Source organism: Xiphophorus couchianus, chromosome 24 (genome assembly GCF_001444195.1).
Source record: "Xiphophorus couchianus chromosome 24, X_couchianus-1.0, whole genome shotgun sequence".
In the NCBI taxonomy this organism is placed as follows: Eukaryota; Metazoa; Chordata; class Actinopteri; order Cyprinodontiformes; family Poeciliidae; genus Xiphophorus; species Xiphophorus couchianus.
Window position 1 is genome coordinate 11,518,053 of NC_040251.1, and position 18,203 is coordinate 11,536,255.

The 18,203-nt window shown below is 41.6% G+C and overlaps 2 protein-coding genes across 2 annotated transcripts; one reads left to right on the plus strand and one right to left on the minus strand.

Moving 5' to 3' along the window:
- Window positions 1–423: 423 nt before the first annotated feature.
- bin2a (bridging integrator 2a) lies at window positions 424–9,158 on the minus strand. The gene is made up of 13 exons (XM_028011317.1): window positions 8,938–9,158; window positions 5,857–5,964; window positions 5,691–5,771; window positions 4,940–4,994; window positions 4,760–4,854; window positions 3,700–3,795; window positions 3,502–3,609; window positions 3,334–3,419; window positions 3,173–3,248; window positions 3,012–3,094; window positions 1,370–1,961; window positions 1,210–1,281; window positions 424–1,113 (listed from the first exon to the last, which is right to left on the minus strand). Exons 2-12 carry the CDS (start codon window positions 5,938–5,940, stop codon window positions 1,237–1,239), a joined length of 1,401 nt encoding a protein of 466 aa, XP_027867118.1. The 5' UTR covers window positions 5,941–5,964; window positions 8,938–9,158; the 3' UTR covers window positions 424–1,113; window positions 1,210–1,236.
- Window positions 7,101–16,787, plus strand: LOC114140970 (uncharacterized). The gene is made up of 5 exons (XM_028011318.1): window positions 7,101–7,281; window positions 9,169–9,274; window positions 9,464–9,570; window positions 11,114–11,286; window positions 15,967–16,787. Exons 1-5 carry the CDS (start codon window positions 7,125–7,127, stop codon window positions 16,243–16,245), a joined length of 822 nt encoding a protein of 273 aa, XP_027867119.1. The 5' UTR covers window positions 7,101–7,124; the 3' UTR covers window positions 16,246–16,787.
- The last annotated feature ends 1,416 nt before the right edge of the window (window positions 16,788–18,203 follow it).

Consider the following 18,203-nt stretch of genomic DNA (forward strand, 5'->3'; position numbering starts at 1 on the left):
CCTGTTAATTTGATTGGTTGTGCTGCAGCTACGTACACATACATACATAAGGAGAGAGGAAAACCATAGTGACGGTCTGCGCATATTGATACGGAATGAGTGAAATTAATTAATGACGCCACTTTATAAATAATGTGTTTTAAATTTTAAGACTGAGTAAAAAATATCAAGTCTTTTCAAGTAAACAGCTTCAAGTCGAGTCAAGTCCCAAGTCAATGGCATGAAAGTCAAAGTCAAGTCCGAGTCTTTGAGCATTTTTTCAAGTCAAGTCTCAAGTCGTGATTTTAACGACTCGAGTCTGACTCGAGTCCAAGTCATGTGACTCGAGTCCCCACCTCTGGTTTGAAGCATTTTCATCTTTCAAATTGATTCTGTCAAACTCCAGTTGTACATTGAATAGAGAATCTGTGACAACATTAAGTCTGAGCAATTTTAGCTTTATTTCTTGTTCATGCACAGTTGTAGAAAAAAATTAAAACCATGTATTGATTCTCGTCATTAACTACTCAATTGTGTCCAGATTTGTGTTGATCTATTACAGCAAAGCTGCAATAAAAACATAAAAATTAGGGGTTGCAATGTGGCCAAAATGTGAAAAAGTTCACATTTACACAATACTTTACATGAATTATACAAATTTAAAAAGCAATTTCAGCTCTTATTAAGCCAAACACAACACATACAGATAGATGCACTACAAACTCTAACTTATTAGATTTCTTTAGTAATAAATGTTAAAAATGTTTCTAAATATGATTAAATGTGTAAGATGTTATTAATCCCTGACCATCTTGACTCATCTCGCTTTGGTTTTGGCCTTACAGTTAGTAAAAACATAAAAATTATCAGTTTAGTTCAGTTTCCTCTAATAACAGAAGCTAAGCACAATGTGCCACCTTAAATAAACTGATTATTTATGAACACTTTCTGTTTGGTTTGTTTTTATTAAAATGAGAAGCTCTTTCTGGGGCAAACTTGATTTGATTGAAAGATAAATGAGAAAACTAACAGCAAAGAAACATCAGTTATTAAACAACAGTTGGGCTCGTCTGCCCGGCTATCTTCATCCTTTTTATTTTTGCCTCTTGACCAGCTGCCGTTTTCAGTCTTCTGTTCAGGCGGGAGGGAAAAAAACGTCAAATACTAAAAGTAACCTGCAAGCAAGGTGCAATGTGAATTTATGAAAAAAACCAAAAAAAACAAACCTGTTTTTTTTTTTTTTTAAGTATAAAACCTTTAAACCGTTGTGGTTTTTGAGTCTTGTTTTTCTCCAGCACCATCCTAAAGAGAACACGAGTTATAATATGCGTAAAAACAAACCAGAAATAGAACCAGCATGACTCAGCTGAGAGATAATTAGGAGACTAACCTTGTCAGGAATGCGCATTTCGCTGGTGTCAGAGTTCAACCCGCTGACGTCGCCATTCTTTAGACCGTTTGCTTTCTGGGAGTCAAGGGTTGCAGAGGCTTCTTCTTCTTCTTCTTCGATGTGCAGCGTTTCGCTTTGGGCTGCGGACAGCTGCAGCTCCAAGCTCTCAGACTCACAGGAGTTGTTCAGTTCAGAGCTGCTCTCACTTGGTGGAGCTTTTTCTCCATCTTTTTTATCTTCTACCTCTTTGGAGCTTTTCCCCTCTTCGCCCTGATCACTGGCTGCTCCGGACTTCTCTTTCCCAGATGTTCCCGCTCCAGCTTCCTCCTGCGCCACAGAGCTTTGGTTCTCGGAGTGGCAGGAAGTCGTGTCCAGCTCTTTGGATTCGGTTAGGTTTCTGTTCAGGGTGGACGACCGAGAGGAGAAGCCGAGTGTGCTGCTCTCTCTGGACAGAGTGCTGTGGCGGGGTTTATCCGGAGACCTGAGACTGGACCGCAGGCTCATTCTGGGATTATAGGTCAGGTGAAATTCAGAAAAACTGGCCTTCCAGGCCCTGGGGGACAGCAGAGTCCGTCTCTTCAGGGAGCCATACCTGAAATAATTTACAGGAATGTGACAACTTTTTATATCTGCAGTGCTTTGCAAAGGTTTCATGGCCAAACCTTTTCACATTTTATTAGGTTAAAGCCACAAACATCAATTGGTTTAATTGGGAATGTATGAGAACGACCAGGAAAAGTAACTTAAAGCATCATTTTCAACAATTCTGAAAAATAAAAATCTGAAAACTGTATGTGTGCTCATACTCCTCTGAGTTATAGGTGACCTATTGTTCTTTCTTGAATATTTTAGGGTAGTTATGGGCTAGACAAAATGTGTTCATATTTTTTTAATTTAATTTTATTTATTTATTTGCAAATCATTATTATATAATGAGATTTTAGTCTGTTCTGATTGTTCAGATTTAGCTATTTTTATGGCATCTTGTCACTTTAAATCCAAATAAGCTGCTGGCCAAACTCAATGTTTACACTCACCTGTGAAAATGGCTGAAAACAGATGCATAATTATACAACTGTAAATCTTTGAAAAGCAGAATTGGAGCATCCTGCACACCAGAAAGTGGTTTCTGGATGCTAAGTCAACAACAAAACACTTGTCTTTTCCAGCAGCCATTGCACTGCAAAAAGACTAAATCTTACTAAGTATTTTTAGTCTAATTTCTACTGTAAATATCTTAGTACACTTGAAATAAGACAAAACTAACTCACAAGTATCTTTTCAGCAAGATGTAGAAGCTTGTTTTAAGTAAATAATTCCTTAATAGTAATGAAAAAGTACTAGTTCAATTGATAGATAAATGTACTCATAACAAGACAATTTGCCCATGTTAAGTAATGTTAAATAATCTGCCAGTGGAACTAGTACTTTTTCAATACAATGACAAAATGTGAGAAATTCATTCGGTATTAAAACTTTTGCAAAGCAAAAATTGCATCTTAAAGAAAGTTTCAAGAAAAAAAGCATATTTTTCTGATCCATTATGGCTCAATAAACCTCCAGCTGTACTGAATACATGTGAAAACCTTCTGTTTTTTTTTTTTTAATCAACTGTATGTAAAGCCTAGAGGGCGAAACATACCTCTGCAGCCCCCTCACAGCAAACGTTTTGTCAGGATGCTGAGCCTGCAGCTCTTTAATCACACTCTGCAGATCAAGATTGAGCTGAAAGAGGACACGGGTGGTCAAAACAAGAAAATCTCTCCACGTTATAATTGTGTTTCACTTCAAAGCGAGACATACCGTGCTCATTTCCTTATAGAAGATGTCTCGTAAATTAGACACAGCTGAGAAGACAGCCACGTAACATCCGATGCGGCTACAGGGAGAAAAACACACAATTAATCTAAAAAGACATAAAAGAGGAAAGAGAAAGTATAACATTGCAAAGAAAGCTATCAGACCTGTCATAGAGGACAGGCAGCTCCTCTTTCAGCTCATTGTTGATCCTATCATAGATGTTTTTGGCAGCTAGCATCTCTTCCTTTGCCTGCAGAGTGAAAGGATGGATATTTAAGCAGATAAAGGTACAAGAAAAAACCTTCTAAGATTTTTAATACTCTTTCGAAGACCTTGCTTATCTTGATATCGTCCCTCTTCTTGGCGGTCTGCAGAGACTCCAGGGTGTGAAGGGACGAGTCGTAGTCCACCCGTTTTCTTCCCCTCTTGGCAATTTTCTCCTACAAGTTAAACGGTAGATTCATAGAAATGTGAATTTGTTCTCATGCTTCTGTTTTGCCCACATGTTCAGTTCTGTTTCCCTGCATTACCCGAATATCTGGGAACTGTCCCACGTAGGACTCCATGGTGCGGACGGCCTGGTCCAACATCTTCACCTCGTGGTCGTTCCACAGGAGGTCCTCGCCCTTCATTAACAGGCCCAATTAATAATTAATGTTAACTAATTTACATTAATTATTCACTAAGGCTGCAGTATGTAACTTTCATAAAGAATACATATTTTTACATATTTGTTAAAACTGTCACCATATTGGGATAGTTTGGTCTGAGACGGATAATCTGTAAAGAGATCAATCTCCTTCACTTCTTCCCTGAGCTATTATCGCCATCTGAAGAAATGCACCGCTTCCGACCAAAAACAACCACTCAGAGCCAGGAGGCGGGTCTTAACACTGTCAATCAATGGCATGTACTCACTGCTAAATGTTCTTATGGCGGAGAAACAACTTACAGGAAAGCCGTTTATCTGCCGTCATAGGTGGCTATGCTAACTAGCACTAGCATTCTCAACATGCTATGCTAGCTGCAGCGTAACAGCAAGAGGGGAGAAAAAGATAAAAAAGCAGCACCACACAAGATTGTGATTGACAGCGCTAAAAACCATCACAAAGGACTCATAATTGTGAATTGGAAGAAAAATGAAGCATAGTTGTTTTGGATTTTTTTTTTTGCATCTATGTAAAGAAAAATCTGAAAATTGTGGTGAGAATTTATATTCAGAAATACTCAATATTTTGTGACACCACTCCAGGGTCTGATTGGTTGTTTCTAGTTAGCACTGGGAGCACTGGGAGAAAGCAGAGGAGCTTGATTTGGTTGCAGATCATTTGTCTCGTACCATACTGCCATGACATAATGACAGTTTCAACAAATATGTAAAATATATTTTTTATAAAAGTTACATTTTGCAGCTTTAACATAGAGAGAAGTATGAGTTCTAACCTCGTGGCAACAACTGATCTTTCTACCTCACCTCATTTATTAGAATTAAATGCTCTGTTGTATGTATTATTAATATTTAAAACCGTGGATGGAGTCGCTTTTTCTATTCTATTGTATGCATGTTGCTGTTTTCTCTCTGACACTAACCTCCACAATGGCTCCCAGGTCTTCCTCTCCAGCCCAGTCGCTTTCATAAACATCAAACAGAGACTGAGAGAGGCGTCTTGACGCTTCACGCATGTCTGCAAAAAATATAATAACTAATTTGAGACCAGCAGATGGCACAAATCTACATCTCTGCTGCATGTGCAAGCCACCACTTCATACCTCTTATTGCATCGATGTAGTTCCGTAAGTCCTTGTATATCCGGTTCCCGTCTGTCTGTAAATAGAAAAGGAGTTTGCAATGATTTAATGCGTTGCCTTGCAAAAGTATTCAAACTCCTTGGATTTTTGCAGATTGTTTTCAGGGCACAAGGGAAAACTTTAATGCATTTTGACAGGATTTTACTGCAAAAACCATAAAAAAGAACCAAGAAAAAGGATGCATGGTTGTTTTGGATCTCTTTTTGAAACATTTATTTAAAGAAAAATCTGAAAATGGTGGTGGGAATTTATTTTCAGAAATACTCAATATTTTGTGAAATCACTCTTTGCCAGTTTTGAAGTCTTTCCATTTGTTCTCAATTGGATTTAGGTCTAGACTTTGACTGGGCCATTCTAGTTGCAGCTAGAATGGTCCAGTCCTACATCTAGGTGGAATAACCTACCTAGATGTAGGTTATCCAGTGACTTTTGACGGGAGTACGTTTTTCCTAGCTTTAGTTTAGGGATATCAAGGTATAGGGGGCTGAATTTTCAATATTTTATTTGTAAAAAATTTCAAAAATCGTGTTTCATTCCTTCAATTTAACAAGCATGAGCTACTCCCTGTTGTTTTACATAAAAACCAAAGAAAACATTAAAATTGGTTGTTATGAAGTAAACCTAATGTAGATTAAGGGACATGAATACTTTTGCAACAGGTTTAGAGCATATTTGTGATTATTCAAAATAATTGAGCCTAAGGTTTTGTTACCTGCTGGTCGTTGAACACTTGGAGGGAGCGTTCAAATTGATCATCTCTCGTCTCCATCGACTTTCCAAGCCTTTGCATCACCTGCAGTAAAGTAAAGAAACATCTAAATCTCTCCTTTCTTTCCTTGTTTTGGTATTTGAGAAGCAATAAATCCTAAAGTTTGCACCTTTTCTTTGCCTCTGCTCAACTGTCTTTGCATTTTTTTAGCAAAAACACCTGAGTTGCCTTTTGGACTTGTGCTCTCTGCCATGTTTGAGCTTGCCCGTGTTTATTCCTGAGAGAAAAACACACAATAAATACTTTATGAGATACATATTTTAAATATAATGAGACACAGATGAACATTTTTCTTTTTTTAAAATGTAAAACAAAAGGACGAAAAAAGTGTCTTTCAAGAAGCATAGATGTGTACTAATCTAAATGACTGACAAAACTGACACAAGAAAAACATAAAATAATGAAACTGAGACAAAAGACTTATCATTCATTTATTTTGGGTTGACTTATCTGACTTCATTGTTTCAATAAAATATTGCATGTTTAGTGTATCTCAACAGGTAACAAAGAAAAGATTTCACAAAAGTGATTTTGCACTTTTAATTCAAGATTTTATGACCTGACAGTGCTTTAAATGTGATCATTTCGGCCGTCGAGACAAAAGTGTTTGGAGAGCCCTGCCGCAAAACAAAGACTGAATCTGTTAAAAAAAACAAAACTCACGTCAGATCAGAATCTGTTAAAAAAAACAACAACCTCACATCAGATCAGAATCTGTTAAAAAAAACAACAACCTCACATCAGATCAGAATCTGTTAAAAAAAACAACAACCTCACATCAGATGGATCCGTAATGCTGTGGCTCAGTTTCTTTTCCTAAAAGTCTGGGAATTTGTTAGCGAATTAGACTTTTTACTATCCTACTGAAATAAAAAATTAAACTATTTTACGACTTCTCTAAGTAGTTATTTATTGCCACTGTAAATAAATGTTACAAATGACAGTTGTTGACAGTTAATAGTTATCGATAATAACTATTTAATCTGGTTACAAGACGTCAAAATAAAGGATAAGTAAATTTATGGCAAAAAGATTAATCTAAATTTAAAAAAAATTCTTGAAAAAACAAGGACATTTTTGAGTCTGTAAAGTTGGGAATTTACTCGGAAAAATCAGAAATTTTGAGATTAATCCCAGAAATCTCAGAAAATGTCAGAGTTTTGTCGAATATGTTATACTGTTTAAATATATTAGCATCGACTGTACTGATACGTCGTCGTATGTACTTAATCTACGAGTGTATTTAACTTCCACCAGCAGACGCTCTTTTAACTACACTACCCAGAGTTCATTGCAGAACCCGCTTCCTGTGGAATCGCGGTGGTGAACTTTACCCAAACTGTTTAGTATTTGTCTGGTTTTTGGAGGCGTGGCTTTATGACAGGCGCTCAGATCGCCGCGCTGCTCGCCGCGCTGCAGGACATGATCATGGGAAGCACTCTGGCCAAATGCGCCCTCACCGACCTGGGGATCCAGTGGGCCGGCTGGGCTCTGGCTGCAGCTTTCAGAACCGAGAAGTTTTACGATTTGGCAGGTAAACGCAGAGTGAAGCTCTTTGAGCCAAGAAGCGCCTGTTTTCATTTTAGCAAGTTACGACTAGATGAATCCAGACTGGAAAACGACTCGAAGAGCTCAGTTTTACGTGATTTATTTTTTAATAAATTATTTTTTTATGCGCAGTCATTTTGATGTTAATATGTAATGATTACAAAAGCTGTGTTCTGGTGTTATCTAAAGTGGATTTGTTGTGAAACGAGTCTAGAGGTAAAACTCCTCCTTCAGCTTTAGCAGAGCCAATCAGCGCCTCCAACAGCAGGGGCGCACAAAGCAATCTTGGGACCAGGGGCGTTGCTAGGCACGAGGAAACCCACATATTAATATTTTAATTTCATTTGTTTTTTTAGTACATTTACATTTTAAAGTGAACATGTCACATGATGTTATAAATAGAAGTTTTGAATGAAAAGGAGTAGTTTGAAGGAAAAAATCTCAAAAGTCAATTTGCAATTTATCAATTAGGCAGCTAAACATTAATATATATGTATATGTTTAAACACAAAATGCACAATGTGTTTATATAAAATTAATAATAAAATAATATTATCGATATGATACAGCACTCTACTGAATCAATATACTTAATAATTCCTTAATATAATATTCTATTTTATTATTTTCTTAAAAGATAAAGCCCTAATTTTTCATTTACTAAGCAGATTTAAGCTTAAAATTGTTGTTTTTTGTAGCTACTAACATATTAATGTTTGGGAGAGGGAACTGCAGATTAGGGTGATGGCAAAGAGGCCTTCAGAGGTCATCACCAAAATATAAATCATCAAAATACCAGCAGAAAAATGGTAAAACCTGGTCAACAGCTATAAGAAGGCTTAGATTTTTTCCAACGCTAATAAAGAATTGTCCATTTGATCAAGAAGAATGGTATAAATGATATTTGACTTGCCAAAATCAGAAAGAAAATAGGTCACAAGGTTATTGATTGAGAATAATTTTGGAGATTTTTGGCAGAGTTAGGATACACAGTTTTCTCAAAGCTACAACTTCCAAGTTTGGACACGTATGTGGAACATTTCTTAAATGTCCTGAACCCTTATGATGCCATTTTCAAATTTAACTGGCCTCACTTGGGCCCCAAGAAAATTGGGTCTGACGTATCTCTATATACGGGATCTGTTGCCTGATATAAAAAAAAGAGAGGAGGAAGCTTTGTAGGTGCCAGTGGAGAAAGTTGAGCATTTAATTTTTTCATTTTTTCCAATTCTTATCCCTCAGAAAAAAATAATTCTGTGTATCGCTATGGCAACCAATAGCCCTTTTGCAGCAGTTTAGACCCAGTTAAAAATGCTACAGCAATATTAACTAGTGTATGATTTTTAAGTTGCTGTAATTTATTTTATTTTTTCCCGCTTTCTTTAACCGATTCTTTTATTCGATTACAAATTTGAACAAATCCAACATTACGCACCTTGCAAATCCTTCGTTCATTGAACAAAATTACTAGATGTCTGAGAACGAAAGCAATGACTTGATTTGAAGATAAAATGGACTTCTGTCCAAACTGACGAGGAAATAGTTCAAGAAAAGTCCAATCAGGAAGTTACAGATTTTCAAAGTAATTTAGACTTATATTCTCAACTTATATTTTTCAACATTTCCAAAAGCTGCAGCTTACCTGTTGATAGCTGTAAAAAGTATATATATATTCCCACTGACGAATCACCTTGACGATTCTTCTCACTCGTCCTTTTCTTGTTCTCCGCTCCACTTTGAACTTTGGAACCAATTGCCTACAGCGCCCTGGGTAAAAGATTTATTAGACACGCCTTGCCCTGCAACAAGTGGAGCTACACACCATAATTTCTGTAATTCAGCACTGTGTGTCTGTCTGTCTGTCCTGTTGAAGGCTCTGGCACATTTATACTACTGGCACACCTGAGTCGGATCTGGGGAGGAGCGAGTCACACGCGACAGAAGGTGCAGACCGGGCTGGTGACAGCATGGGGGTTCAGGTAAGAAAGTCAGCACCGATCCAAAACGCCGCAAACCAAAGCAGTTCAGTGTTAACATGAAGCATGGACGGGTTCTTGGAGAGGTCAGATGAGGAACTAATGAACGTCTGACTTTAAAGTCAGGGCACTGGAGTTAATGAATGATGCCTTAGTTAATGGAAACGGATGTTAACCGTGTTCTCACTGCAGGCTGGGCACATTCCTTTTCCTGCGAATCTTGAAGGACGGTCATGACCGCAGGTTCAACAATGTCAGAGACAGCCCTGGGACTTTCTTTGTTTACTGGACTGTTCAAGGTATCTGGAGAGGAAGCTACAGTCGTTTTACCGCCACTTTCTGTCACATTAAAACCAAAAACCGTTCTGTATTTTACAAAGATGTTTTGCCATGCTCAAGATAAAGTAGTGCATATTTGTGACATGGAACATATAGATATCAGGGTTTACAGTAGAAAACTCGCCTGGTGGCCGGGGCGCCGAGGCGGTCCACCATGTTTTTGTATTAAAAGATGCTAAATCGACAGGAAATGTGTTATGGGAAGACATCGCCACAACTATGGAGTCTTAAAAACAACAAATCAAAAAAAATTATAATTAAAATGAATATCAATCATTTGCACTTCTGTTTAATCCAAATTAAGTCAGCAGCTCCAGAAGGCCCCCCAGGGCTTCAGGGTCCCCATAAATGCTAACATTTGAACACAAACCACAGATACGTAAATATAGCATTGGTTTATTGAGATTATCAATGCAGCTAAATTTCATTTGTTTCAGCAAACATAAATTAAAATATTTAAAATTGTTTAACATTTAAATGTAAGATTTTAAGGAGCTGGCAAGTTTACTTTGTAAAAGTTCAAAGAACAATCTTCATAGTTAGATTGTTTGACAAAACCATTGTTGCTATGGTTTTGTTGCCATAGCAATAATCTGATGCTGAGTTTATCTTTGAGTTTGACCTCTCTTTGTTCACAAATATATCTCAGTAAACAACAATTATCACTGATTGCTTTTTAGGTTGGCTAATTAAATTACGCCTTTCTCACAGAATTTACTAAATCTTTGATGAAATGCTGTTTGTGTTGCTGATGTTCTTAGCAGCAAAAAGGGCCCCCAAGTTAAATTCTGCTCAAGGCTTCAAACAACCTTGGACCAGCCCTGCATGATGAGCTAAATCCGTTGCACTGTGCATCTCTGCTGGAGACAGAGGGACAAACAGGAGATTTAATTTATGTGGCTTTAGTAGCTCTTTTATTTTGTGTGTGTTGAGTTTCTAATAAGGGCCACAGAAACTGTTTTGGTTGCCTCAGCTTTATGGGACAAGCTCTTCTGGCTTATAACACACTGGGGAAAACCCTGGATATGGTTTTTTTTTTTCTGACCTGTTGGTACGGGGTGGAGGGGAGGCCATGAAAATCTGCTCAAGGTCCTAAAAATGCTTGTGCCGGCCCTGGATATTAAAGCCATAGATCTATGCAGCAAAATGTGGTTCTGAATGCAAGAAGACACCACCGTTTTCAGATTATTAGGAAAAACTCATAAAACCATTTTTTTTCTCCCACTTCACAACTTCCTACATTGATCTACGTCAGAAAATCCCAGTGAAATTTATTGACGTTTGTGGTTTTACTGTGACAGAATATGAAAAGTGCTCTTTACCTCCTCCCTTTCTGAACCAGATCAGCCTCCCCGTATTAATCAATGTCTACTTTCTTGCTCCCTATATGCATTTATTCAAGACAGGGGCCGGTATTTACTCTGCTTTAGATGCATTTTTTTGTCATGGAAGGATAAAAGCGAGGCTGAATGAAACTGATTCATCTGTTTCCGTTCCTCCAAGCTGTGTGGGTATTTATGACCCTCCTTCCCACCCTCATGCTGAACACCGAGAAGCGAAATGTGCCTCTGGGGTCCAGGGACTACATCGGTTGGACCGTTTGGGGTATTGGCTTCGCTGCCGAAGCTATTGCGGATCAGCAAAAGTGGCTTTTCAAGCGCGACCCAGATAATGCTGTAAGTAAGCAGGCTTGTTATTCTGAAGGCCCTAGATCACTGGTGTCCTAAGGTTTTGTTACATGAGCCAAAATTATTGAGTCAAAATATTTGCCAGCCAAGAAAATAAAGAAGAAATAACTAAAATCAAGTAAATAACAGTGTCCAACTTTTGTTTTTTTTGTAGGATAGGGATGTTATTTATTGTAAATAAAAAACTTAAAAAGGATTTTTTTATGTTTACAGTTTTTCAAAGTCTTTTAGACTCAATTGAACCAATTTATTTTTAATTATAAAAACACAATTGGGTCACTTTATTCCAAAGCACTTGCTAATATTTAGCCAAGTTTAATAAATTAAATAAAATTTGATTTGGGTGCAGAAAAGTCAGATTTTCAGTAAAATTCTTGATAGTTCTTATTACAAAAGCTTGATTATAAAAAGACAAATCCTTTGTGTTGTATTTAAACACAAGACTAACACAACACAAGTGGTCGGGTCTTTGGACATATGCAAAATTCACATTTTGCAGTTTTTTTGTACTTCCATTTGGGTTTCGACTGCTTGTAAAAAAACTATTTTAGGCAATAATATTAATAATTTTTATTATTAAATAATATTTTTATTATCTAATAATAATTGTTTTGGTGTCTAGATAATGAGCCAGTTCAAAAACCTCCCGAATGTAAAGTCACAATGTAAAGTACTTCAGTTGCCCGTTACCTAGCAACCCAAGCAGAGTTCCAGTGCGTTACCTAGCAACCCAGACTGAACTCCAGCATGTTCATCCATCCATCCATCCATCCATCTTCTTCCGCTTATCCGAGGTCGGGTCGCGGGGGTAGCAGCTTCAGAAGGGAGGCCCAGACTTCCCTCTCCCCAGCCACTTCTTCCAGCTCCTCCGGGGGAATCCCGAGGCGTTCCCAGGCCAGCCGAGAGACATAGTCCCTCCAGCGTGTCCTGGGTCTTCCCCGGGGCCTCCTCCCGGTGGGACGTGCCCGGAACACCTCACCAGGGAGGCGTCCAGGAGGCATCCTGACCGGATGCCCAAGCCACCTCAACTGGCTCCTCTCGATGTGAAGGAGCAGCGGCTCTACTCTGAGTCCCTCCCGGATGACTGAGCTTCTCACCCTATCTCTAAGGGAGAGCCCAGCCACCCTACGGAGAAAACCCATTTCGGCCGCTTGTATCCGCGATCTCATTCTTTCGGTCATGACCCAAAGCTCATGACCATAGATGAGGGTGGGAACGTAGATCGACCGGTAAATCGAGAGCTTCGCTTTTTGGCTCAGCTCTCTCTTCACCACGACGGACCGGTACAGCGCCCGCTTGACAGCAGACGCTGCGCCAATCCGCCTGTCGATCTCCCGCTCCCTTCTTCCCCCATTCGTGAACAAGATCCCGAGATACTTAAACTCCTCCACTTGGGGCAGGACACCCCCCCTGACCCGGAGAAGGCACTCTACCCTTTTCCGGCTCAAGACCATGGCCTCGGATTTGGAGGCACTGATCCCCATCCCGGCCGCTTCACACTCGGCTGCGAACCGATCCAGCGAGAGCTGCAGATCACGATCTGATGAAGCCAAAAGGACCACATCGTCTGCGAAAAGCAGAGATGAGATCCTAAGGCCACCAAATCGGATCCCCTCAACACCTTGGCTGCGCCTAGAAATTCTGTCCACGAAAGTGATGAACAGAATCGGTGACAAAGGGCAGCCCTGGCGGAGTCCAACTCTCACTGGAAACGAGCCCGACTTACTGCCGGCAATGCGGACCAGACTCTGACACCGGTCATACAGGGACCTGACAGCCCGTATCAAAGGGCCCGGTACCCCATACTCCCGGAGAACCCCCCACAGGGCTCCCCGAGGGACACGGTCGAACGCCTTCTCCAAGTCCACAAAACACATGTAGACTGGTTGGGCGAACTCCCATGCACCCTCCAGGACCCTGCTGAGGGTGTAGAGCTGGTCCAGTGTTCCACGACCAGAACGAAAACCACACTGCTCTTCCTGAATCCGAGGTTCGACTATCCGACGGACCCTCCTCTCCAGGACCCCTGAATAGACCTTGCCAGGGAGGCTTAAGAGTGTGACCCCTCTATAATTGGAGCACACCCTCCGGTCCCCCTTTTTGAACAGGGGGACCACCACCCCAGTCTGCCAATCCAGGGGAACTGCCCCCGATGTCCATGCGATATTGCAGAGTCGCGTCAACCAACACAACCCTACAACATCCAGAGCCTTAAGGAACTCCGGGCGGATCTCATCCACCCCCGGGGCCTTGCCACCGAGGAGCTTTTTAACCACCTCGGCGACCTCGCCCCCAGAGATTGGAGAGCCCGACCCAGAGTCCCCAGGCTCCGCTTCCTCAGTGGAAGGCATGTTGGTGGGATTGAGGAGGTCTTCGAAGTACTCTGCCCACCGGCCCACAACGTCCCGAGTAGAGGTCAGCAGCACACCATCCCCACTATAAACAGTGTTGGTGCTGCACCGCTTCCCCCCCCTGAGACGCCGGATGGTGGACCAGAATCGCCTCGAAGCCGTGCGGAAGTCTTTCTCCATGGCCTCTCCAAACTCCTCCCACGCCCGAGTTTTTGCCTCAGCAACCGCCCGAGCCGCATGCCGCTTCGCCCGCCGGTACCCATCAGCTGCTTCCGGAGTCCCACAGGCCAAAAAGGCTCGATAGGACTCCTTCTTCAGCCTGACGGCATCCCTCACCGAAGGTGTCCACCAACGGGTTCGAGGGTTGCCGCCGCGACAGGCACCGACAACCTTGCGGCCACAGCTCCAATCGGCCGCCTCGACAATGGAGGCACGGAACACGGTCCACTCAGACTCCATGTCCCCCACCTCCCCCGGGACGTGTTCGAAGTTTTGCCGGAGATGGGAGTTAAAGCTCCGTCTCACAGGGGATTCCGCCAGACGTTCCCAGCAGACCCTCACAACACGTTTGGGCCTGCCAGGTCTGACCGGCTTTCGCCCCCGCCACCGGAGCCAACTCACCACCAGGTAGTGGTCAGTGGACAGCTCCGCACCTCTCTTCACCCGAGTGTCCAAGACATACGGCCGCAGATCCGATGAAACGATGACAAAGTCGATCATCGAACTGCGGCCTAGGGTGTCCTGGTGCCAAGTGCACATATGGACACCCTTATGCTTGAACATGGTGTTCGTTATGGACAATCCATGGCGAGCACAGAAGTCCAGCAACAGAACACCGCTCGAGTTCAGGTCGGGTGGGCCGTTCCTCCCAACCACGCCCCTCCAGGTCTCACTGTCGTTGCCCACGTGAGCGTTGAAGTCCCCCAGCAGAACAAAGGAGTCCCCAGGAGGAGCACTCTCCAGTACCCCCTCTAAGGACTCCAAAAAGGGTGGGTAATCTGAACTGTCGTTCGGCCCGTAAGCACAAACGACAGTCAGAACCCGTCCCCCCACCCGTAGGCGGAGGGATGCTACCCTCTCGTTCACCGGGGTAAACCCCAACGTACAGGCGCCGAGATGGGGAGCAACAAGTATGCCCACTCCTGCCCGACGTCTCTCTCCCTGGGCAACTCCAGAGTGGAAGTATGTCCAGCCCCTCTCAAGGAGACTGGTTCCAGAACCAGAGCCATGCGTCGAGGTGAGACCGACTATTTCTAGCCGGAACCTCTCGACCTCACGCACTAGCTCCGGCTCCTTCCCCACCAGAGAGGTGACATTCCACGTCCCAAGAGCCAGTTTCTGCAACCGAGGATCGGACCGCCAGGGTCCCCTCCTTTGGCCGCCACCCATCACACAGTGCACCCGACCCCTTTGGCCCCTCCCACGGGTGGTGGGCCCATGGGAGGGGGGGCCCATGTTTCCTCTTCGGGCTGAGCCCGGCCGGGCTCCATGGGTAAAAGCCCGGCCACCAGACGCTCGCCATCGTGCCCCCCCTCCAGGCCTGGCTCCAGGGTGGGGCCCCGGTGACCCGCGTCCGGGCGAGGGAACACCAAGTCCAAGGTTTTCCTTCATCATTGGGGTCTTCGGGCTGCACTTTGTCTGGTCCCTCACCTAGGACCTGTCTGCCTTGGGTGACCCTACCAGGGGCATGAAGCCCCAGACAGCATAGCTCCTAGGATCATTGGGGCACTCAAACCCCTCCACCACGATAAGGTGGCAGCCCATGGAGGAGCATGTTCAGTCAGCTGTTTTTACTGCTGTATGCTCTGTACAATGGCTGCTAGAAAAGACAAATGTTTTATTGTAGTCGTACTAATGCTTTTCAAAGATGTATGGTTGTATAATTGCAGCCATTTTCACGCACGAGTGTAAACGTTGAGTTCGGGGTCGTGGCTAGCAGTAGGTTATTTGGATTTAAAGTGACAGCAGCTCATTCTGAAAGGAGCTCAAACTAGGCAGAACGGACCAGATTAAAAGACTATCCAAGAATGATTTTGTGCCAAAAAGGTAATGAACATGTTTTGTGTAATCAATATAGACATGTTTAACATTTTCAATTGTAAGAAAATTCTGTTGGTAATAATTTTACCCTGATAACAAATAAAAAGTCTTCACCTCCATCAACCTGTGATTAACGGGGTAAATTTATGCCATTCCTGAATTGCAGAAAATCAGTGAAAGTTGCCCCTGGGCCACACTCTGGACACCCTTACCCTAAATGCCTTTTCTTAGATCTAAGAAAACAGATAAAAACAGAGTCTCTGCTCTGTATCCACAGGGGAAATTCATCCAGAGTGGACTGTGGGGCTACAGCAGACACCCCAACTACTTTGGGGAGATCCTGCAGTGGTCGGGTCTTTGGCTCTCGGCCTCATCCGTCATGCAGGGGCCTCAGTACCTGAGTGTGGTGTCTCCGCTGTTCGTGTGGTTTTTACTGCGTTACGTCAGTGGCATCCCCATCCTGGAGAAACAGGCGATGAAGAAATGGGGATCCCAGGCAGCCTTCCAGGACTACGTTAAAAACACTCCTCCTCTCTGGCCTTGGCCGAAGTTTTGATACCGTTACATTCGCTGTACACATCAACAGTGCAAATTTTACTCTAATAAATCAGTGTCTTAAAGATATTCCGTCATCTATGCAGCCTTAAGTCATGAATTTTGTTGTAGATCGGCCTGAAAAGTGGTTTCCAGGGATCAAGAGGGGTATTATTAATGTGACACTGAAGAGGCATCATTAACAGCAGTTATCATTCCTGTCTGTATCTTCAGAAACCCCACTGGGGACAAAACAGAAGCCAGTTTGGGGAAATATTTAATGAGCTAATTAATCTGAAGAGGGGAAACAATCAGAAAAACCACAAACCAGTTAACAGCTGAACAATCTGGCTTCAGAAAGCAATAAAAATCCAAAACCAAACAGCTTTGAATAAGTTTCTTTTTTTATGTTCGGATGAAACAGAACAAGAAATTAATAAGTCATCTTGTGGTTTGCATTTGTTTAGCAAATACTTGCACTGATCTGCTTGTGTATGAATTTAAAGAGACTTCTAGAACTGAACAGATGTAAACGTTAAATAAAATAAATGGGTGGAAACAAGAGTTAGTGTTTTCCCAACATGATTTTCATCTAGCATGAAAAAAATACAAAGGTGAGCCAGAAATTAACCAAATAATGTTTTGTAAAACTCTGAAGAAACACAATTTAATAAAAATAAAAAAAATGTTGATACATGAACAGTTCATCACTATAACCTTGTTTTCCAAAAGACCTTTAAGGAATCTTTCACATCAGATCAGCATGTGACCTCAGACACTTTAAAAACCTAAACTGATTAATCATTTTCTCATAAAAACCTTCCAAAAATATAGATACTAAAATTACATATTCAAGCTGTGGATATAGTGAATAATCATATAATTAAAGTGAAAATGGTTAATGTGTCCATTTTGTGTCGAGAGAAAAAAGGGTTTTTCTTCAAGAATGTTTAAGTTTGATTTACTTAATGAGATTTACATTTAAAGCTGAATTTATAAACAGATCAGACTTTCAGACTTAAATACTAAAATAAAGGGTTTGTACACTTCTCACAGTAAAATTCAAGCACTTTTTTTCTGCACCACACAGGAGTTAAAAACAATACAAGTTAAGTAAAAAGAAAAAAATGGCTTCAATTCACAATTACACAATATTACTGTTATTCATGTCTTATCGTATTTTAGATTTAATAGCAGGGACGAGGTAGGTTTTGAAAGGTCTATGCACCTGACAAAAGACAAATTTAACAAAACTTCCAACTAAATAACTTGACATGTAAAACACAACCATTATTTCCATTACACCAATGGTCCCCAACCATTTTACCACCACCGCAATTTCATTGCAGCCCCCTCCCTGCCCGATTGTCGCTTGCGGTAATTGTAACCGATCCTCCTGTACTGTGAGGTGTGTCACGATGACTGGTCGGGTCCAGATCGGGACCGCTCCGATCTAAAGTCGGGCATATTCATCATTGTCTGGGCTCAATGTTGGCACGCAAGATGTAACCGAGATAATACGGTTAAAGTATTTTCAAAATCAAAGATCCTTCAGACTCAGATATACATTAAACGGAAATAATTATGTCTTGTGCGGCCCGGCACCAATTGGTCCATGGACCAGCACCGGTCCGCAGCACGGGGGTTGGGGACGACTGCATTACACAGATCAAGTCATTCAGAAATCAAGAATAATGAATATTCATTGCACTAACACAAATTGTGTTAAGAATCTTCCACCTCAAATAAAATGCTTAAACTCAACACACAAAGAAAATGTTAAAAAAGAAAAGGTTCTCACTACGTTTTCTGGAAATTAGTAACTAGAAATAATTTTGTAATTCTAGCTAACCAAAAGTAAGAAAAGCTTAGCCTGATTTAACTTCAGACTGAGAAAAAACAACTTTTATTAGGTGTATGAAAATACCTCGTTTCAACTGTATATATAACTTTATATACCAAATTAGGATTTTAATCCAC